The sequence below is a fragment of the Schistocerca piceifrons genome, chromosome 7 (genome assembly GCF_021461385.2).
Source record: "Schistocerca piceifrons isolate TAMUIC-IGC-003096 chromosome 7, iqSchPice1.1, whole genome shotgun sequence".
Lineage (NCBI taxonomy): Eukaryota > Metazoa > Arthropoda > Insecta > Orthoptera > Acrididae > Schistocerca > Schistocerca piceifrons.
The window spans coordinates 322,460,609-322,485,049 of record NC_060144.1 but is presented as its reverse complement, the minus strand read 5'-3'; the positions used below and the strand labels follow the sequence as shown (position 1 = coordinate 322,485,049).

The 24,441-nt window shown below is 40.7% G+C and overlaps 1 protein-coding gene across 1 annotated transcript in view; it reads left to right on the top strand.

The window, feature by feature from the left end:
* LOC124804910 (mRNA-capping enzyme) overlaps nucleotides 1–24,441 on the top strand; it is an 87,965-nt gene that overhangs the window by 36,550 nt on the left and 26,974 nt on the right. The window contains exons 5-8 of the mRNA XM_047265289.1: nucleotides 4,949–5,027; nucleotides 5,135–5,272; nucleotides 19,729–19,830; nucleotides 19,950–20,085. Of these exons, the coding sequence (XP_047121245.1) occupies nucleotides 4,949–5,027; nucleotides 5,135–5,272; nucleotides 19,729–19,830; nucleotides 19,950–20,085 (455 nt within the window). The remainder of the gene's footprint in view (nucleotides 1–4,948; nucleotides 5,028–5,134; nucleotides 5,273–19,728; nucleotides 19,831–19,949; nucleotides 20,086–24,441) is intronic.

Genomic DNA, 24,441 nt, shown 5'->3' with positions numbered 1-24,441 from the left:
AAGTGATGATTTATTGCTTTCACTAGTTCTTAGGTGTTCTCTTAATCTGTGTAATCTGCTGAAGCTCCTACCCATCTGTCCTGTAATGAATTTGTCACAATCACCACAGTTAATCTTGTAAATTCAGAATTGTGTAAAGGACTGTACTTTCTGTTCATCACAGTAATGTACACTAGAGAGAACTTAACAAAATCATTCATCATGGGAAGCTGGGGCAGGTTGCTAGTGTGTGTGTGTGTGTGTGTGTGTGTGTGTGTGTGTGTGTGTCAAAATTCTAGCTTTCGCAACCAATGGTTGCTTTGTCAGGAAAGAGGGAAGGAGAGGGAAAGACGAAAGGATGTGGGTTTTAAGGGCGAGGGTAAGGAGTCATTCCAATCCTGGGAGCGGAAAGACTTACCTTAGGGGGGAAAAAAGGGCAGGTATACACTCGCGCGCACACACACACACACACACACACACACGTCCATCCGCACGTGCACAGACACAAGCAGACATTTGTAAAGGCAGGGGGGCAGAAAGGAGAGGAACAGGGAAGGGGAAGAGATTAGTGAGTACATTGGGACAGTGAAGGTGAGAGATGTCATGCTTCATTCCACACTTCATTCCCCAAACTCTTTGCCTTTACAAATGTCTGCTTGTGTCTGTGTATGTGCAGATGGATGTGTGTGTGTGTGTGTGTGTGTGTGTGTGTGTGTGTGTGTGAGTGCGAGTGAATACCTGTCCTTTTTTCCCCCTAAGGTAAGTCTTTCCTCTCCCAGGATTGGAATGACTTCTTACCCTCTCCCTTAAAACCCATATCCTTTCATCTTTCCCTCTCCCTCTCCTTCCCTCTTTCCTGACGAAGCAACCATTGGTTGCGAAAGCTAGAATTTTGTGTGTATTTATGTGTTTGTTTGTGTTTCTATCGACCTGCCAGCGCTTTGGTGTGTGTGTGTGTGTGTGTGTGTGTGTGTGTGTGTGTGTGTATATATATTAAAAACAAAGATGATGTGACTTACCATACGAAAGCGCTGGCAGGTCGATAGAAACACAAACAGACACATACATACAAACAAAATTCAATATTTTTCCCGTGTGGAATGTTTCCCTCTATTATATTGATACATTGCTTCGTCAGGAAAGAGGGAAGGAGAGGGAAAGATGAAAGGATGTGGGCTTTAAGGGAGAGGGTAAGGAGTCATTCCAATCCCGGGAGCGGAAAGACTTACCTTAGGGGGAAAAAAGGACAGGTATACACTCGCACACACACACACACACATATCCATCCACACATATACAGACACAAGCAGACATATTTAAAGACAAAGAGTTTGGGCAGAGATGTCAGTCGAGGCGGAAGTGCAGAGGCAAAGATGTTGTTGAATGACAGGTGAGGTATGAGTGGCGGCAACTTGAAATTAGCGGAGATTGAGGCCTGGTGGATAACGGGAAGAGAGGATATATTGAAGGGCAAGTTCCCATCTACGGAGTTCGGATAGGTTGGTGTTAGTGGGAAGTATCCAGATAACCCGGACGGTGTAACACTGTGCCAAGATGTGATGGCCGTGCACCAAGGCATGTTTAGCCACAGGGTGATCCTCATTACCAACAAACACTGTCTGCCTATGTCCATTCATGCGAATGGACAGTTTGTTGCTGGTCATTCCCAAATAGAAAGCGTCACAGTGTAGGCAGGTCAGTTGGTAAATCACGTGGGTGCTTTCACACGTGGCTCTGCCTTTGATCGTGTACACCTTCCGGGTTACAGGACTGGAGTAGGTGGTGGTGGGAGGGTGCGTGGGACAGGTTTTACACCGGGGGCGGTTACAAGGGTAGGAGCCAGAGGGTAGGGAAGGTGGTTTGGGGATTTCATAGGGATTAACCAAGAGGTTATGAAGATTAGGTGGACGGCGGAAAGACACTCTTGGTGGAGTGGGGAGGATATCATGAAGGATGGATCTCATTTCGGGGCAGGATTTGAGGAAGTCGTATCCCTGCTGGAGAGCCACATTCAGAGTCTGATCCAGTCCCGGGAAGTATCCTGTCACAAGTGGGGCACTTTTGTGGTTCTTCTGTGGGAGGTTCTGGGTTTGAGGGGATGAGGAAGTGGCTCTGGTTATTTGCTTCTGTACCAGGTCGGGAGGGTAGTTGCGGGATGCGAAAGCTGTTTTCAGGTTGTTGGTGTAATGGTTCAGGGATTCAGGACTGGAGCAGATTCGTTTGCCACGAAGGCCTAGGCTGTAGGGAAGGGACCGTTTGATATGGAATGGGTGGCAGCTGTCATAATGGAGGTACTGTTGCTTGTTGGTGGGTTTGATGTGGACGGATGTGTGAAGCTGGCCATTGGACAGATGGAGGTCAACGTCAAGGAAAGTGGCATGGGATTTGGAGTAGGACCAGGTGAATCTGATGGAACCAAAGGAGTTGAGGTTGGAGAGGAAATTCTGCAGTTCTTCTTCACTGTGAGTCCAGATCATGAAGATGTCATCAATAAATCTGTACCAAACTTTGGGTTGGCAGGCTTGGGTAACCAAGAAGGCTTCCTCTAAGCGACCCATAAATAGGTTGGCATATGAGGGGGCCATCCTGGTACCCATGGCTGTTCCCTTTAATTGTTGGTATGTCTGGCCTTCAAAAGTGAAGAAGTTGTGAGTCAGGATGAAGCTGGCTAAGGTGATGAGGAAAGAGGTTTTAGGTAGGGTGGCAGGTGATCGGTGTGAAAGGAAGTGCTCCATTGCAGCGAGGCCCTGGATGTGCAGGATATTTGTGTATAGGGAAGTGGCATCAATGGTTACAAGGATGGTTTCCGGGGGTAACAGACTGGGTAAGGATTCCAGGCGTTCGAGAAAGTGGTTGGTGTCTTTGATGAAGGATGGGAGACTGCATGTAATGGGTTGAAGGTGTTGATCTACGTAGGCAGAGATACATTCTGTGGGGGCTTGGTAACCAGCTACAATGGGGCGGCCGGGATGTTTGGGTTTGTGAATTTTAGGAAGTAGGTAGAAGGTAGGAGTGCGAGGTGTCTGTGGGGTCAGGAGGTTGATGGAGTCAGGTGAAAGGTTTTGTAGGGGGCCTAAGGTTCTGAGGATTCCTTGAAGCTCCGCCTGAACGTCAGGAATGGGATTACCTTGGCAAACTTTGTATGTAGTGTTGTCTGAAAGCTGACGCAGTCCCTCAGCCACATACTCCCGACGATCAAGTACCACGGTCATGGAACCCATGTCAGCCGGAAGAATGATGATGGATCGGTCAGCTTTCAGATCACGGATAGCCTGGGCTTCGGCTGTGGTGATGTTGGAAGTAGGATTAAGGTTTTTCAAGAAAGATTGAGAGGCAAGGCTGGAAGTGAGGAATTCCTGGAAGGTTTGGAGAGGGTGATTTTGAGGAAGAGGAGGTGGGTCCCGCTGTGATGGAGGACGGAACTGTTGTAGGCAGGGTGCAATTTGGATAGTGTCTTGGGGAGTTGGATCATTAGGAGTGGGATCAGGATTATTTTTCTTCGTGGCAAAGTGATATTTCCAGCAGAGACTACGAGTGTAGGACAGTTAATCTTTGACAAGGGCAGTTTGGTTGAATCTGGGAGTGGGGCTGTCTTCTTGGCAAAGTGATATTTCCAGCAGAGACTATGAGTGTAGGACAGTAAATCTTTGACAAGGGCAGTTTGGTTGAATCTGAGAGTGGGGCTGAAGGCCTTACCCTCTCCCTTAAAACCCACATCCTTTCATCTTTCCCTCTCCTTCCCTCTTTCCTGACGAAGCAACCGGGGGTTGCGAAAGCTCGAAATTTTGTGTGTGTGTTTGTGTGTTTTTTATTGTGGCTATCTACCAGTGCTTTCAGAATATACAGTATGTTCCTTTCCATCATTGTATCTTGAAAGCCAGAAACTTCTTCAAAAGAATGTTGTGATTAGCACATGCATTGCCTTAGATGGACCACAAAAAATTCTGGTAGGTGAAATCTTGTGATAAGATATTGTAATACACATGTCAGTGAAATAGTAGATGATTGGTTCAGTGGAGAAGCCTGTCTAGAATTTTGATTGACTCAGAATCTATCTTTAAATACTTTTAACTTTGCCAAAACTTTTGACACAGACGTTAATATTGACGTGGGTCGATAACTGAACTCTGCCCTGCTACTTTTCTTAAAGAGGTTTGTAACAATGGCATACTTTAGTCTGTCTGGAAAGATTCCTTGTGGAACTGGTGCATTAAGTACATGGTTGGGTGCAGTAGATATATCAAAAGAATGTGCTTGTAATATTTTGCAAATGTTATCAACTTCTTGAGAATTTTTGCTTTCAAGAGAGTTACATTATTTATCTGGATGTCATTTGAATGATATCAAATAGATTGAATGTTTGCAGAACTAACTTGTCACATATGTTGCAGTGCTTTTTATTTGGAGCTGACCATATCAAGTCACTCAGATGTTTTAGAAATTAATTGTTAAAGAAGCTTACCGTACATGCCAAATTAAGTCAGAGATAAATAATTTTGAAAATAAAGTGGGAAAAATATGAGTGTAGTTAGAATGGAAATGGGAAAGTCTGTTAGTGGATAAGATGATGTGGTAATTAAGATATGACCAAATGATTTTTGACACCAAACATGGTACTATATGTTTATTGTTCCTTACATGTGCCTCTCGACTGCTCAGTGCATCTTCTATTTAGTGAATAGTGATCTATTCCCATTCAGATATAAGTTCAGTCTCATGCTATTCGAAGTACAATTTACTTTATTCACTAAGTGTAATGGAAAAGAGATGTTAAAATACTTTTATTTTAATACTGCAAGTCCTGGTGTTTGGCAAATCCTACCAGCAGAGTGATAACGGAACTTGAACAATAGCAGTTTATGAAGCTAATGATTATAAGGAAAATGGTGTGAGAGGGACATTATTCATCAGATCCTGAAATTATATTTGTACTTAAAATGAAAAATAAAATTATGTATTAATTTTGTAGAGGAAGAAGAAGCAGATGATGATGATGATGGTGCTGGTGGGAGTGTCGGTGGAGAAGAAAATGGGAAAGCAGCTGGAAGGTAATTACTCTGTTCTCATCTTAAGGAGAAAAAGTATTTGTATAATCAACCTATTGCTCGCAACTTGAATTTGGATGTTGAGGTAAGATAAGCTGTTTCTGTTTCAGCAATCAGAGACGAAGGAAGGAATTTCGAAAGAAAAATCCTACATTCATGGAAGGTGTAAATGGTGTTACACCAGTCACAACCCAGCCTAAGTTGTCAGAAATACAGAAAAAAACTCAGTCATTATGTGGGTGGAGAGGGTGTGTAAACTTATTGTAATGTTTCATATATTCTGCCATATTGTAATAGTGCACATCTACTCCGTATTTTTGCCATTATGCTATAATGTAAGTATCACATAATAATCATACAGGGTGTTTCAAAAATGACCGGTATATTTGAAACGGCAATAAAAACTAAACGAGCAGTGATAGAAATACACCGTTTGTTGCAATATGCTTGGGACAACAGTACATTTTCAGGTGGACAAACTTTCGAAATTACAGTAGTTACAATTTTCAACAACAGATGGCGCTGCAAGTGATGTGAAAGATATAGAAGACAACGCAGTCTGTGGGTGCGCCATTCTGTACGTCGTCTTTCTGCTGTAAGCGTGTGCTGTTCACAACGTGCAGGTGTGCTGTAGACAACATGGTTTATTCCTTAGAACAGAGGATTTTTCTGGTGTTGGAATTCCACCGCCTAGAACACAGTGTTGTTGCAACAAGACGAAGTTTTCAACGGAGGTTTAATGTAACCAAAGGACCGAAAAGCGATACAATAAAGGATCTGTTTGAAAAATTTCAACGGACTGGGAACGTGACGGATGAACGTGCTGGAAAGGTAGGGCGACCGCGTACGGCAACCACAGAGGGCAACGCGCAGCTAGTGCAGCAGGTGATCCAACAGCGGCCTCGGGTTTCCGTTCGCCGTGTTGCAGCTGCGGTCCAAATGACGCCAACGTCCACGTATCGTCTCATGTGCCAGAGTTTACACCTCTATCCATACAAAATTCAAACGCGGCAACCCCTCAGCGCCGCTACCATTGCTGCACGAGAGACATTCGCTAACGATATAGTGCACAGGATTGATGACGGCGATATGCATGTGGGCAGCATTTGGTTTACTGACGAAGCTTATTTTTACCTGGACGGCTTCGTCAATAAACAGAACTGGCGCATATGGGGAACCGAAAAGCCCCATGTTGCAGTCCCATCGTCCCTGCATCCTCAAAAAATACTGGTCTGGGCCGCCATTTCTTCCAAAGGAATCATTGGGCCATTTTTCAGATCCGAAACGATTACTGCATCACACTATCTGGACATTCTTCGTGAATTTGTGGCGGTACAAACTGCCTTAGACGACACTGCGAACACCTCGTGGTTTATGCAAGATGGTGCCCGGCCACATCGCACGGCCAACGTCTTTAATTTCCTGAATGAATATTTCGATGATCGTGTGATTGCTTTGGGCTATCCGAAACATACAGGAGGCGGCGTGGATTGGCCTCCCTATTCGCCAGACATGAACCCCTGTGACTTCTTTCTGTGGGGACACTTGACAGACCAGGTGTACCGCCAGAATCCAGAAAGAATTGATCAGCTGAAGCAGTACATCTCATCTGCAAGTGAAGCCATTCCACCAGACACGTTGTCAAGGTTTCGGGTAATTTCATTCAGAGACTACGCCATATTATTGCTATGCATGGTGGATATGTGGAAAATATCATACTATAGAGTTTCCCAGACCGCAGCGCCATCTGTTGTTGAAAATTGTAACTACTGTAATTTCAAAAGTTTGTCTGCCTGAAAATGTACTGTTGTCCCAAGCATATTGCAACAAACGGTGTATTTCTATCGCTGCTCGTTTAGTTTTTATTGCCGTTTCAAATATACCGGCCATTTTTGAAACACCCTGTACATAACAGTGCAAATTTTTAAACTGGTAACTTAGTTACAAGCATGAAGCAAATTATTAGAACAAGCTGTGCCATTTGAGAGCAGCAAGTAAGAACAGGTTGCGAGTACTGTTGAGTGAGGACATCATTTTACCTCTTGACATGTCTGTCTGTGAAAACAGACTAATGCATTTCTTCTCCACTGTGCATTGTATCATTTGGAGACTGGGTCACCCTCGTTCATTTTATGTCCCAGAGGGTGCACACCATTTCTTTTCTTACTGTTCTTACCCTCTTTCTGATAGCCATTGTCCTGAAGTTTGCACTAGGATGACTTTATTTCAGAATATCAACAGTTCTCCTCACATATGTTTTATTAGTTTTGCATCTTTGTATTTTGGTAGCCAAGCCATTCAGCTGTTCTTTTTTTCCCCCTAGAATAAGCATTTCATTTTATATTTGTTAAAGTAGAGGCTGTTTTGTGGAAATATAAATACAAAACCTCAATTCTTCTCCAGCAATTGGCTAAATAACAACAGATCCTGCTCCTACAATAAATTGCTTAGTGTCTGGAAGGCCTCTATTCAGGCACTCAGAGAGCAGTCTGATTTGCAATAGAAGACTGTGGAAGGGTGGGCAAAAAAGCATTGGTCTGATGTTTAAATCTCATTTGTGTAGGAGGTTCAGGTAAAATACCTGCTCTTAACTACTGCACAAACTTCAACTTGGAGGACAAAAGTTTTAGCATCCCTGGTGTTAAAAAGCAGTGAAAGAATTGAACCCAAACAAGTCACCAGATCCAGATGGAATCCCATTTTGGTTTCACAGGAAAAACTTTTCAGCATTAGCACCATAATTAGCTTCAACTTTCTCACCCACCATAAAGACCTACCCAACAGGAAAAAGGTGCAGGTGACCCGCTGCATACAAGAAAGTTATAAGAATGTGATCACACAAAATCATCTTTGATGATTTGTTGCAGATTTTGTTTTTTAGCACATTCTCAGGTTGAATGTAATACATTGTGTCCATAACTAAAGTTCCGCTTTTAAAATACTGTAGGAAGAGAATCACTGCATAGAATGACATCAGACTTGAACATCATATTATTGGCACAGAGGGAAAAGTCATGGGACAAAAAAACATTAACAAAAATTTGATCAGTAGATGGCACTGTAACCAGAATATGAACAGCAATAGACTCATGGCACACTGCTGTTTCTCAGTTTTTTTACAAGAATGGTGACTGTGTACCAATAGCCCTGCAGAAGTTTCAAACACTCAAGGGTATGCAAAAAGGCACCAGTCCGATGTTTGCTAAGGATCGTACAAAATTTAAAAAGACAGTTTCTTTTGAAGTGCAATTTGTCAGAGGTAGGAAAGCAGTTGATCCAACTCTGTCGAAGCTGTCACTGCAGTATTTGCAGGAGGGGGTCAAGTGGTGGTGTGCAAACATGCAATGCACGGGGAAATGCCCCAACATTGAACATGCCTGTGAGCATGGTGCATAAAATCTTATGAAACAACCTGCATTGCTATCCATCAAAATCACCCATGTTCAACAGTTGCTTCTTGCTGAGCTGCCAGCAAGACGAAGGTCTGTTTTGGAATTTCTTGTTCATGTGGAAGAGGACAATTATTGGCCATGGAACATTCTGTGGACAGACAAAACATATTTCCACCTCCAAGAACATGTCAGCACACAGAATGTTATCCACATGCTCATCAAGTGGTACCTGTTCATTCTTCAGTGGTGACTGCACGGTGTGGTTTGACACGATCATTTATCATATTTTTTCGAGGAGATAAGTACTTCAGGTACTGTTACCTGTACAGTCACTGCTAAACGCTATGAGTTTTTGCACATTGGTGCAACAGCATGGATGTGTGGGTAATAGAGCACTGCATGTGCATGGCGAAACCAAATGAGTAGCTCTTGCTGCCCATCACTTACTTTTGCACACTTTGTGGAAGCGTGCACTCGGCAGTTCCCGCACTGGGTATCATGAATTTTCGTTCACCATCACGTGGTGCTCAGTCTCTGGCTGCGGTGCAACAGGCACGTGGCTCTGCCATGTGTCCAAGGAAACGTGGACTTTACACAGCTTCATCACAACACAGTGGCGCTAAAGGACCTATCAAGCATCTGAATGGATTTAGAATTAGAATTTCTTGTTGGCTTCCAATTTTCCTTGTTTTCTACTAAGAACATGTATGCTGCACACCTGAGATACATCAAATATTATGATTGCGTCTGAACATGATGATGTAAAACGAAATGTAAAGTGATAATGGAGTATAGGGTGTTATTGAATGTCATTGATTGTGCTGTGGATCTCTAAATTTTTGTGAATGAAAGCTAAAGAAATAATGCTTGCATTCAGTATGCAGCAAACATCGCACTGACACAGAGATGTATTTTGGACAGAACGAATGAAAAAGATTTATGTTGATAAGTGTGACAACTAATTATAATTGGCTACTTTCTTTAAAACTAACAAAAGAACTTCAATCTAGCTACACTGTAGGCTCACATAAGTAAATCCAGCAAATAAACTAATAGGACTTGCTTAGAGTTGATAATATTCCCTACTGTGGACAGAAAGAGGAAAAAGCATGGGGTGTAATGATAACAGGAGGTGGACATTATGCAAATAAATTTCTATTTGTATAATTATTTGAATAAGTAGATCATTTAAACAAATCTATTTGTGAATAAGTTGTTTGTATCTTGAATCACAAATAACATAGAATGCTACTGTATTTCCTTCCTTTGCTTCTTGTATGGAATTATGTAACTTGGCTCAGCGCAGTGTCTATTAGAAATATAACTTATTACTGGTTTGTACAGAAATGTGGCTCACTGGGTTAAGCTCCGGACTAAAAAACTAAAAGTGTGCAGCTCGATCCCCTGTTGGTTCTAACAGTTTCATTACTTATTACTTCTTTCACCTGTGACAATGAGCAAAATACGAAGCCTTGTTGCACTGCATTTCGGAGTACATATTGGAATGTAGGTCCCCCCCCCCCCCCCCCTAACTGGCTGTACAAGTCAGTGCAGAGGTGGGAGGAAATCAAAGACACACCCTCATGCCTAGTAAAGAACTGCAGTGTTCATACTAACCTTTGGGTTGAGCACAGCTTTGCTTTGATTACAGCATAAGAAATGCAATATGTTGTTGTTGTTGTGGTCTTCAGTCCTGAGACTGGTTTGATGCAGCTCTCCATGCTACTCTATCCTGTGCAAGCTTCTTCATCTCCCAGTACCTACTGCAACCTACATCCTTCTGAATCTGCTTAGTGTATTCATCTCTTGGTCTCCCTCTACGATTTTTACCCTCCATGCTGCTCTCCAATGCTAAATTTGTGATCCCTTGATGCCTCAAAACACGTCCTACCAACCGATCCCTTCTTCTAGTCAAATTGTGCCACAAACTTCTCTTCTCCCCAATCCTATTCAATACCTCCTCATTAGTTACGTGATCTACCCACCTTATCTTCAGCATTCTTCTGTAGCACCACATTTCGAAAGCTTCTATTCGCTTCGTGTCCAAACTAGTTATCGTCCATGTTTCACTTCCATACATGGCTACACTCCATACAAATACTTTCAGAAACGACTTCCTGACACTTAAATCTATACTCGATGTTAACAAATTTTTCTTCTTCAGAAACGATTTCCTTGCCATTGCCAGTCTACATTTTATATCCTCTCTACTTCGACCATCATCAGTTATTTTACTCCCTAAATAGCAAAACTCCTTTACCACTTTAAGTGTCTCATTTCCTAATCTAATTTCCTCAGCATCACCCGACTTAATTCGACTACATTCCATTATCCTCGTTTTGCTTTTGTTGATGTTCATCTTATCTCCTCCATCAAGACACTGTCCATTCCGTTCAACTGCTCTTCCAAGTCCTTTGCTGTCTCTGACAGAATTACAATGTCATCGGCGAACCTCAAAGTTTTTACTACTTCTCCATGAATTTTAATACCTACTCCGAATTTTTCTTTGGTTTCCTTTACTGCTTGCTCAATATACAGATTGAATAACATCGGGGAGAGGCTACAACCCTGTCTCACTCCTTTCCCAACTACTGCTTCCCTTTCATGCCCCTCGACTCTTATAACTGCCATCTGATTTCTGTACAAATTGTAAATAGCCTTTTGCTCCCTGTATTTTATACCTGCCACCTTCAGAATTTGAAAGAGAGTATTCCAGTTAACATTGTCAAAAGCTTTCTCTAAGTCTACAAATGCTAGAAACGTAGGTTTTCCTTTTCTTAATCTTTCTTCTAAGATAAGTCGTAAGGTTAGTATTGCCTCATGTGTTCCAACATTTCTACGGAATCCAAACTGATCTTCCCCGACGTCCGCTTCTACCAGTTTTTCCATTCATCTGTAAAGAATTCGCGTTAGTATTTTGCAGCTGTGACTTATTAAACTGATAGTTCGGTAATTTTCACATCTGTCAACACCTGCTTTCTTTGGGATTGGAATTATTATATTCTTCTTGAAGTCTGAGGGTATTTCGCCTGTCTCATACATCTTGCTCACCAGATGGTAGAGTTTTGTCATGAGTGGCTCTCCCAAGGCCATCAGTAGTTCTAATGGAATGTTGTCTACTCCCGGGGCCTTGTTTCGACTCAGGTCTTTCAGCTCCCTGTTTTGATGTGCTGTGTCCAATCTTGCAATTTGAACAATACCAATTCTCTCACAATTCGGCTCTGAATTGAACTTTTGGGAACGGGCGCTGATAACCTCGTTGTTGTGTGCCCTAAAACACTAATAATCATCATCATCATCAGGTCTTTCAGTGCTCTGTCAAACTCTTCACGCAGTATCTTATCTCCCATTTCGTCTTCATCTACATCCTCTTCCATTTCCATAATATTGTCCTCAAGTACATCGCCCTTGTATAAACCCTCTATATACTCCTTCCACCTTTCTGCCTTCCCTTCTTTGCTTTGAACTGGGTTGCCATCTGAGCTCTTGATATTCATACAAGTGGTTATCTTCTCTCCAAAGGTCTCTTTAATTTTCCTGTAGCCAGTACCTATCTTACCCCTAGTGAGACAAGCATCTACATCCTTACATTTGTCCTCTAGCCATCCCTCCTTAGCCATTTTGCACTTCTGGTCGATCTCATTTGTGAAACGTTTGTATTCCTTTTTGCCTGCTTCATTTACTGCATTTTTATATTTTCTCCTTTCATCAATTAAATTCAATATTTCTTCTGTTACCCAAGGATTTCTATTAGCCCTCGCCTTTTTACCTACTTGATCGTCTGCTGCCTTCACTACTTCATCTCTCAGAGCTACCCATTCTTCTTCTACTGTATTTCTTTCCCCCATTCCTGTCAATTGTTCCCTTATGCTCTCCCTGAAACTCTCTACAACCTCTGGTTCTTTCAGTTTATCCAGGTCCCATCTCCTTAGATTCCCACCTTTTTGCAGTTTCTTCAGTTTCAATCTGCAGTTCATAACCAATAGATTGTGGTCAGGATCCACATCTGCCCCTGGAAATGTCTTACAATTTAAAACCTGGTTCCTAAATCTCTGTCTTACCATTATATAATCTATCTGATACCTTTTAGTATCTCCAGGATTCTTCCATGTATAAAACCTTCTTTTATGATTCTTGAACCAAGTGTTAGCTATGATTAAGTTATGCTCTGTGCAAAATTCTACAAGGCGGCTTCCTCTTTCATTTCTTCCCTCCAATCCATATTCACCTACTATGTTTCCTTCTCTCTCTTTTCCTACTGACGAATTCCAGTCACCCATGACTATTAAATTTTCGTCTCCCTTCACTACCTGAATAATTTCTTTTATCTCGTCATACATTTCATCTATTTCTTCATCATCTGCAGAACTAGTTGGCATATAAACTTGTACTACTGTAGTAGGCATGGGCTTTGTGTCTATCTTGGCCACAATAATGTGTTCACTATGCTGTTTGTAGTAGCTAACCTGCACTCCTATTTTTTTATTCATTATTAAACCTACTCCTGCATTACCCCTATTTGATTTTGTATTTATAACCCTGTAATCACCTGACCAAAAGTCTTGTTCCTCCTGCCACCGAACTTCACTAATTCCCACTACATCTAACTGTAACCTATCCATTTCCCTTTTTAAACTTTCTAACCTACCTCCCGATTAAGGGATCTGACATTCCACGCTCCGATCCGTAGAACGCCAGTTTTCTTTCTCCTGATAACGACGTCCTCCTGAGTAGTCCCCGCCTGGAGATCCGAATGGGGGACTATTTTACCTCCGGAACATTTTACCCAAGAGGATGCCATCATCATTTAATCATACAGTAAAGCTGCACGTCCTCGGGAAAAATTACGGCTGTAGTTTCCCCTTGCTTTCAGCCGTTCGCAGTACCAGCACAGCAAGGCCGTTTTGGCTAATGTTACAAGGCCAGATCAGTCAATCATCCAGACTGTTGCCCCTGCAACTACTGAAAAGGCTGCTGCCCCTCTTCAGGAACTACATGTTTGTCTGGCCTCTCTGCAGATACCCCTCCGTTGTGGTTGCACCTACGGTACGGCCATCTGTATCGCTGAGGCACGCAAGCCTCCCCACCAACAGCAAGGTCCATGGTTCATGGGGGGAAATGCAATATAAAAATACTTATAGGCATGCAGCCTTAGGAAATATGCTACTGACACAGCCCATTTCAGCTCCATGTGCTTCTGCCAGTACTTCTATCGTCTGCACTCCCCTTACTACCATGCACACGTACTCTACGTAAGTAGCCAAAGATGAGAATGTAGTCTACAAAAACTCAGTCAGCAGCACCTTCCGTAGATTGCTGATACTATCGAATATGGATGTCTCCATGATATAATTACACAATTCGTTCATCTTTGTAGTGCTACAGAATGAGTGAACCAAGCAAGACCTTGATGATTGCTAGCAACTAACAACAGACGACTTTAAACTAAAGTATGATATAATGTTTATTGGGTGGTGGTGCTGAATGTTCAGAGTCATTCTGAAATATTTTAAAATTAACTCTGAGCTAGCTTTCCATCAGAAGATAGAATGGTTTTTTGATGCAATGTGTGTGTGTGTGTGTGTGTGTGTGTGTGTGTGTGTGTGTGTGTGTGTAGAGTTATATAGAGCATTGAAATTGAAAAATTCCAGAGGAGACATTGCTTTTGGGTGCATTGGACTTAATAATATCGCAGCACACTGGCAACATATTTACCAAGAAGGATGCGATTGGGAGACTTTTATCTTCTTTCTACATCAGTTGCAATTATCACAGCAATGCCTTACCTACAGTTTAAAAACAAATAGTTCACCTGCATGATTTTCTGCAACAAAGGGAGGCTTACAACAAACTACTGACTTGTAATAGCCAAAGAAATGTCAAGAAAATTGGGTCACGAGTTTCAAATGATATTATGTCATAAAAAGAAAACTTCCTTTTGAACGTGATTTGGAGAGAGAAGCTAATATAGAATCACAATAAATTATATGGAAAAAAAACTACAGTGGAATTAACGATTTCTGAATTTTTGTTGTTGATGATTGTGATTTGAAGGTCTTGTACCATTAGCCGGATATAAAGATAATTTCAGGAGATCTGTTGCACCATTATCCTCTTTACATATGCTGAATATATTTTCTGAAGTGTGTCACAATGGCTGATCTTCACAAATCAGATAAACTTTCTGATGAGATGATTAAAAAAAGTTTTTTTTTTTAACATTTGTTTAATGAATGACAGAGAATTGGGGCAAAAAATGTCATCAGATATCAAATTTATCTATTATTCAAATAGTTTTTTATTCACAGACAATTAATAGATGTTTCTATTTGTGTAGAGCCCTGATATTTCGAATATATGTTTTTATTTGTGAATGATGAATAATAATTTTAATTTTTGTCATTCATCATTTGAGTAAATGTGGCCCAGCTCAGGTGGTAAGCGAAGTACATTGTGCATTCATACACAGCAGATTTGTAGCAGGTGTGCAAATGAATTTGAGCACACATCATCATGGCTGTGGAAAAGCACATGACATATGCTTAGCTGTTGGCAAGTGCTACTCGCTTGCGTTGGTAGGTGAGGCACTACTGGACATCTTCGGCAAATTCCACAGACATCCGCAAAGTGTATTCACGCTCGCTCTCGCACATCGCATGGATTAACCACAAGCTTGCAGAGCTCTAGTAAGTAGGATGATTTTTATGCAAGATGATGCTCCTCTGCACATTGCACAACCAGTGAAGTGGCTTCTGCAGAGGCATTTTGGAAATGCTAGAATTATCAGCCATCATTTAGCTACAGTCTGGCCACACAGGTTACCAGATCTTAATCCATATGGCTTTTGGCTGTGGGGCTATGTGAAAGATGATTGTGGCCAGTGCTCCAATTACGAACACAGCTAACCCCCCTTCTATAGTGGTTTTTAAGCTTTGCTTCTGTTTTTGGTTTCCCTACTTTTTTGAGTTTCGCTCTCAGTGCTGCTGGTTTTTGGTTTCGTTTTTTTTTTACCTTTTTCTAAGTCACAGACGGGACACTAATGACCGTAGCAGTTTTGTGCCCTAAAAACCATAACAAAAACAACAAAAATACGAACACAGCTGAGTTGAAGGCATGCATTGTTCAATGCATTCTGAATGTGACCCCCAAGACACTCCAGTCTGTTGTGGAATATGCTGTTTCTTGATTTAAATTTGTGGCAGAAAATGGATACAGCATATTGAACACGTTTGCGCCAATCTCATGACAGTTAGAAACCAATGTTGTTGTGCTGTTTATGTGGTTTTTGGTCCCAGGACAATTAAAAACCCATGTCGTTTTCATTTTTGTACAGTTTTTGGCCTCAGGGCAATTAAACACTAATTTTTTGCATCTGATAGGGAACAACCATGCCATGGGGGATGGACTTACCAACTGTTGACTGACAAAATTATGCAGTCATGCACATTGAACAGTGAGGATGGTGTAATGTGAAACTCAAACCATAGCCATTGTATTGCAATTTATCTGTCATTTGTAGCCATTGCTCCTCCCCCCACCCCCATCCCCATCACACACACACACACACACACACACACACACACACACACACACACAATTCAGCTTCCCTTTTTCTTTCATGATACCCTGCAAACCACAGATAAAATGCACCAGGCAGATTCCATATTCCTTGATTTTTGTGAAGCATTTGACACAGTGCCACATTGAAAAGTGTTAACAAAGGTCTGAGCATATGAAATAGGTACTCAGATATGTGAGTGGCTCGAAAAACTTTTTAAATAACAGAATCCAGTTCACTGTCCTGGATGGGGAGTGTTCATCGACAACACAGGTATTATATGAAGTGAAGTGTCCCAGAGGAAAGTGTTAGGACTGCTCTTGTTCTCTATATACATAAACGACTTGATGGACTGGGTGAGCAGCAGTCTGCAAATGTTGGCTGATGTTGCCGTAGTATCAGCTTTCTGTGGCTGTAAGAGGATACAAGATGATTTTTGACGCAATTTTGTTTGGTGTGAGGAATAGCAGCTTGCTCTGAATGTGGAAAAATGTAAGTTACAGCAGATGAGTATGAGAAATAATCTTGTAATGTTTGACTACAATATTAGTGCCATTCTGCTTGAAAGTCACATAGATTAAACATCTAGGCATAATATTTTAAAGCAATACAAAATGGAACGAACACACAAAATCTGTTGTAGGGAAGGTGAATAATTGACTTGTTAAATTTGTTACTGGTAGGTTCAAACAACACGCAGGTTTTACAGGCATCCTTCGGGAACTCAAATGGGAAACCCCGGAGGGAAGGCAACATTCTTTTTGAGGAACATTGTTGAGAAAATTTAGAGAACCAGCATTTGAAGCTGACTGCAGAGTGGTTCTGCTGCCTCCAACATACATAGCGCGTAAGGACCACGAAGATAAGATATGAGAAATTATGGCTCAAAAGAAGGCATATAGACAGCCATGTTTCCCTTGCTTTATTTGGGAGTGTAACAAGAAAGGAAATGACTAGTAGTGGTACAGGGTATCTTCTGCCAAGTGCTCTAACATGGATTGTGGAGTATCTACATAGCTGTAGATGTAGACTTCAGTTCATTGGAAAAATTCTTGAATGGTTCAACCCAATTCTAAAGGAAACTGCATATTGAAAACTTGCACACCTCATTCTTGAGTACTGGTTGAGTGTTTGGGATTCCTGCCAGATTGGGTTAAAAGAATACATTGAAGCAGTTTGAAGGCATGCTATTAAATTTGTTATTAGTAGATTAGATCAACACATGGATGTTGTGAAAATGCTCAATGAACTAAATTGGGAATCCCTGCCGGAGAGAAGACATACATTTCATAAAATACTTTTGAGAAATTTTAAATAACCGTCATTTGCAACAGATTGCAAAATCATCCTATTGCCACCAACATGCGTCTCGTGTAAGGACTAGAAAGGCAAGATAAAATAAATCACGGCTCATATGGTTGCATGTAGCATAGCCTTTTTTTCCACCCCTCCATTTGTGAATGAAACAGGAAAGAGAATGATTAGCAGTGGTACAAGGTATCCTTCACTATGCACCATATGATCGCTTGTGGAGTATTTATGTAGATGTAGATAATCCTAAAGCAGTATTTTGACAAGTTTTGTACTTGTCATTACTGGCTGAAGTGCAGGGATTGCTCCTGGACCACACCCCCCCACCTACTTAATTAACATCCAGTGGAGCTGTTACCCCCTTTTAGAAGCAAGTGCCCAACCAGTGGTGGATGATGATGTTAAGCAAGGACCAGGCATTAAGTTCTGGGCCACAGTCCATTTGTACTACTGCCTGAACCATTATTAAGTAGGGTTGTTCTCAGGGAATTTGCAATAATGCAACCCACTGTGAAGTACTTGGATCTAAACTGTTTTCCCAGCTCACAAGATCATCATTTACCCGTATTTTCACTACCTCCTCCTTCACAGAATCTCATGCTTGAATCCCTTGTCATACAGATTCATTACTACTACTGATGTATAATATTTCAACAACTGTAACCATTTTGTGTATGCTACTAGCTTAAATTATTGATTGGTCAACATCAGCACAGGCAATAAACTGGTACAGTGGTATTGGTTTTAGGAAACTGAAGCCAAGAAGAAGAAAAACAGCAACCAGCAACTTGTTTGACAGCTTTATTTATTCCCGTCTTCAATTGCAGTAATATATCTTCATTCGTAATATGTTTTCATTGACTGCATTCTGACTGCTGCAGCTGCCTATTGTTCTGCAACTTATAGCTCCTTTTTTTGCATTTTGAGAGCTGCATCAAACCAGTCTCAGGACTGAAGACCACAACAACATGCATAAAACGCACAGTTTTATGAGTCGAGGTACATGAAAGGGAAGCAGTTGTTGGGAAGGGAGTGAGACAGGGTTGTAGCCTCTCCCTGATGTTATTCAATCTGTATATTGAGCAAGCAGTAAAGGAAACAAAACAAAAATTTGGAGCAGGTATTAAAATGCATGGAGAAGAAATAAAAACTTTGAGGTTCGCCGATGAAATTGTAATTCTGTCAGAGACAGCAAAGGACTTGGAAGAGCAGTTGAACGGAATGGACAGTGTCTTGAAAGGAGGGTGTAAGATGAACATCAACAAAAGCAAAACGAGGATAATGGAATGCCGAATTAAGTCAGGTGATGCTGAGGGAATTAGATTAGGAAATGAGACACTTGAAGTTTTGCTATTTGGGGAGCAAAATAACTGATGATGGTCGAAGTAGAGAGGATATAAAATGTAGACTGGCAATGGCAAGGAAAGTGTTTCTGAAGAAGAGAATTTTGTTAACATCGAGTATAGATTTAAGTGTCAAGAAGTCATTTCTGAAAGTGTTTGTATGGAGTGTAGCCATGTATGGAAGTGAAACATGGACGATAAATAGTGTGGACAAGAAGAGAATAGAAGCTTTCGAAATGTGGTGCTACAGAAGAATGTTAAAGATTAGGTGGGTAGATCACGTAACTAATGAGGAGGTATTGAATAGGATTGGGGAGAAGAGAAATTTGTGGCACAACTTGACTAGAAGAAGGGATCGGTTGGTAGGACATGTTCTGAGGCATCAAGGGATCACAAATTTAGCATTGGAGGGTAGCGCCGAGGGTAAAAATCGTAGAGGGAGACAAAGAAATGAATACACTAAGCAGATTCAGAAGGATGTAGGTTGCAGTAGGTACTGGGAGATGAAGGAGCTTGCACAGGATAGAGTAGCATGGAGAGCTGCATCAAACCAGTCTCAGGACTGAAGACCACAAAAACATGCATAAAACTTACAGTTTTAGGTTCACTGATCCAGTCTGTCTCATTGCATCAGCACACTGCACTACTAACAGTCTATCTCCAAAACAGGAAATCCCTACTTACCTTTCAGATAGCTCCTCACTTGTTCCCATTGAGGACAAACCTAGATGCCTACTGTGACAGTCACATGATATAATGTATCAGCTAATGAAATAGACCTAAGAAAGCAAAAATAATAACAAAAAATACAAAATAAGTTTTAGTTTCAATCTCTTGTAATCAGTCACTCTCATACTGTCTCATTACCATGTGAATAGAGCAAAATTGGACAAAGGATGCCACATCTCTTCAGTTTAATCAGCAGTCTCAGGGCATTAACTTTAAAATATTAAAATAAATGTAATAATAATAAATTAAACCATAAATAATAAAAATAAACTAAAATGCTCCTAACTGTATTATATGATGTCATTTCTTCGCTTTAAAATATTGCTCCACATGCCAAAAGGATATCAGTCACAAAATACCTCTTTTGGCAGTTCTGGCTTTCCAGGCAGCCAGCCAGTGTCTATGGATACAGCGAACATTCAACTTCTGCACCAAAAGCCCTACAGAGTGTCGTGGAAAGCAGATGGGACAAGGCAAGTTGCTTCTTAAGCATTACTTTTTCCAGTTTCAGTGATAACTGATCATTCTCATTTAAGTATTTTTGTCTGTTACTCCATAGATATTCTGTTTTAAAGAGAAAATTTCTTTTTAGGTATATGATGCTGATCCTCCAGGCAAATGAAGTTTACTTCATCGACAGAGATAATGCTGTATTTCAAGTTTCTGGTCTTAAGTTTCCACACAGGAAAGATCCTAACAGGCACATCGGAAATACTTTATTAGATGGGGTGAGTTTTTGTAGCATTAATGAGTATGAATTTTACTGCTGATATCTTTTTGCCCTGTTTAATGGTGCAGTTATATACACACATTGAGAAAAAATTTAAGTATCAAGCCAGTCTAATTGTACATGTGCATGCAATGGAAAATCGAGGATGGAATAGTGGCAGTATTATGAAAAGTATACATTGCTACTCACCATATAGAAGAGATGGTGAGTCGCAGACAGACACAACAAAAAGTGTGTCAAATAAGTAAGCTTTTGGCCACACACACACACACACACACACACACACACACACACACACACACACACGAAAACATGATTCATTTTTAGGACATCCACCGAGTGCATTATGGGTGCTGTCTACATATGTATTCTTGCTGACTAGTGTGAAGTTCATAACAGAGCGTACTAAAAGCATGGTACGATTTTTACTCATTCCAGTTGTGCATGGACCATGGGAAGAATGACTGCTTAAATCCTTCTGTGCACGCTGTAATTGGTGTAATCCTGTCATGGTCCCTTTGTGAGTGATGTATATGAGGCTGAACAAAGTGTGTAGATTTTTCACCTAATACATGTTCCTGAAACTTTGTAAGTATGCTTGCATGGGATAATTGGCATCTATCTTAAAGTTTGCACCAAATCAAGTTTTTCAGAATTTCCATGACACTCCACCATGAATCAAACCTGTGACCATTCATGCCACCTTTCTTTATATATATTCTGTATCCATTGTTAGTCCTATTTAGCGTGGGTCCCACACACTTGAGCGCTTGGATCACGTAAGTGATTTGTAGACTGACTGCATTTTCACAGTCCCCTGCCAGTCGACTGAAGTCTTCCAGTCCTATCAGATGATACTGTGCTTTCAAGAGATGTGTAATGTGTATCAGTCAGACAGTGCAATGCTGAAATGAAGCAATTTTCACATAAACATGCTACACATGTTGAGTTTGGCAGATGGGATAAGATGACCTTGTACATCTCTTCAAACATTTGGTTATTTCAAATTACTACTCATTTAGCTACCAATGTTTTGGACAAACTGACAGTTGCTGTTATGTGTGATCCTTTATCTCACATAGGAGTTTTTTCTGGAAGACTTCTGATGTAAAGCACTTTTCTCAATAGAATGCAAATGTTGCTAGATTCCGTTAAGGGCAAAGTGCCAGGAGTATACAAGATCCCATGTTAGTGGGGGAAACAATACATTATCCAGACATGTCACATGGCGATCTAGATACAAAACACAACATGAAATATGGATAGACTGTGGTAGACTGAATACCTCAACCTGCTCGTATTATATAATTAAACAGGCTTTCAAAATATGTAAAGAGAACAAACTAATCTACAGTGTTTGAGCTCAACAGTATGTGAAGAGTTGATGGTGTTACGGCATCATCTGTCACAAAATAATGAATATGACTAGAACTCACCATTGAAGGCCTGAAGTTACGACAGCGAGGCTGGGCACTAACAACTTGCCTGGGTGCAGCTTCCAGATCTTCAGATACAATCTGGCTTCTTGCAGTGTGCAGCACAGGACTGTTGTTCATATCCCCAGCAGATAGCTGCATGCCATTGTGGCTGGCCATAAAACTATTCTTACGTCAAAGCCTGGTTAACACTTCTTTATCCAAGTTCATATGGGCTATTAAATTGAGACATCAAGAATGGAGGAAACAGATGAGAAGAAGCACATAACCAATGTAGGAATGGGAATGTGTTTTATGTGAAGAGAGAAAAGTATGGACCTGTTGTTGTTGTGGTCTTCAGTCCTGAGACTGGTTTGATGCAGCTCTCCATGCTACTCTATCCTGTGCAAGCTTCATCATCTCCCAGTACCTACTGCAGCCTACATCCTTCTGAATCTGCTTAGTGTATTCATCTCTTGGTCTCCCTCTATGATTTTTACCCTCCATGCTACCCTCCAATGCTAAATTTGTGATCCCTTGATGCCTCAGAACATGTCCTACCAACCGATCCCTTCTTCTAGTCAAGTTGTGCCACAAACTTCTCTTCTCCCCAATTATATTCAATACCTCCTCATTAGTTATGTGATCTACCCACCTAATCTTCAACATTCTTCTGTAGCACCACATTTCGAAAGCTTCTATTCTCTTCTTGTCCAAACTATTTATCGTCCATGTTTCACTTCCATACATGGCTACACTCCATACAAATACTTTCAGAAATGACTTCCTGACACTTAAATCAATACTCGATGTTAACAAATTTTTCTTCTTCAGAAACGCTTTCCATGCCATTGCCAGTCTACATTTTATATCCTCTCTACTTCGACCATCATCAGTTATTTTGCTCCCCAAATAGTGTGGACCTATGGGTTGGCAAATGGAGAAACAAACTCTGTATCTCACTCGCTATATGTGGGATGAATCCTCTACGTTTCTCAGAAAAACGATAACCAAAACAGTCATTTTGCAAGTTGTAGGCATTACTGCTAGAACCATGGAAGCAGTGACATTGGTTGTTTTGACATTTTGTCTATCTGTAATGACAATTTCTTTGTAAGTAGTTGAAATTTTGTGGCTTCTATGTCTTTTCAACAGAGACTGCACTGTAGTAATTAGACCAGTGTTGTATTCATTGCTTTTATTTCACATTGTATACCTAGAACTTTAGCATTGGTTATTTTGATTGCTTAACATTTCCTTAAGCATATGTGTCACCTGAGACTACTACAAATGACTGACACATTATGCTACGCTGTGTGCAATGAATCTTCTGAGGTGATAATTGTGTCTCGTTATACCTAAAGTGCTTGGTTGTACGTAACTCATGCTGTGAGTATTGAAAATGGCTCATAAGTTGTCATACAAAGAGGTAACAGAATATTTATATTATCAGCAATGAGTTTCAGAGCAAGAATCAAAAGATAGTGAAATTCAAAGGTGCGTAGTGATCAAGAGCAATAATTATATCCCACACAGTGATGACTCATGCAAAGGTAGTTGTAAATTTTATTTTTATTTACTTTATTACTAGTTTTGTGTCGGGACCCATTTTCAAATCATCCAGGTAGTCAAAATAGTATTTCTCAAAATGTAAGAACAGTGTCTAGTTAAACAGTAACAAAGTGCAAATGAATAGTGCAAATGAGAAGTAAAATTTGTGACTTTGGCTGTTTTTTGTTGTATTGATTAACAGAAGTTGCTGCTGTACAATTACTCCAGCATGTTGGACATCCGTAATATTGATAGCTTCTCCTGAGAAAATTGGAGAATGCAGTTCTTTTGTGATACTGCATCAGGATATAAATTTCGAGAAGCAAGGTTTCAGTTTTTTGTAGCAGGTGTTATGAAGGAAAAGTTCTCAAGTTAATGGCAGTATTGTCTTGTCAGACATGAACAATATTTTGACAATAGAACGAGTTGCCACCATCAGGCATGTTGATAGACAGATTACCAAGGGACTTAAGTGGCTATTGATACCTACAGGCACTGTCAGACATTCCATACTCAGTCTGAGGCACTGGTGCGTGGACAGAGTACAGAACCCCTGAATCACCAGCAGAACCTACAGCTATAAATAATAGCCATTCCAGCTCCTTAGCATCAGCCATTCAGCGCACCTGATGACAACAATCATTTTTGTTGACAAAATATTGTGGAAGCCTGACACAATGCTCTGGCTACTCACCGGAGATCATTTCCTTCTTACATCTCAACAAATTCTGGAATTTTTACATTTTGATGTCATGGAATAATAGTCGCTAAGACTGGAAACCAACACCTTTGCAGTGGTGTCATAAGTTTGGAATCATTCCCTTAAAAACTGTACCCTGCTTTACAGTCCAGGACAAAACATCACAAATGATGAACAGCTATTTCTGACTAAGGCCAGTTGCAGATTTACACAAGATATGGCTAGTAAGCCATTTGGCATCAAGTTGTGGGTTATTGCAGATGGAGACACCAATTACCTGTTCAATAGATTTCCATACCAGAAAATGATGAACATTTATCAGAGAATGAAATCCTTTCCATGTGCATGCCATGGAGCTTGTGACACCATTAGAAGTGGAAGAAACATGTTAACAAACAACTTTTTTTCCCAATATCGCACCTGACCAAAATATTGAAGATTAAGGGTATGAGCTTAATGCAAACAGTGACTATTCAAGAGGAGAGATACCATCATGAATAGCATTATTGAAAACTACTTTGATGAAGCATAGTGGCACAAACTTGTCTGTTTATCAGGACAAAGAATACAAACATGTTCTTGTTCTCAGTGCACTTCAGTCAAGTGTAGAAATTCACATTGATTTGAAACATCTGCCACAAACTAAAGCATTTAATAAAACAATTGACTGTAGAGAGAATGTAATGGA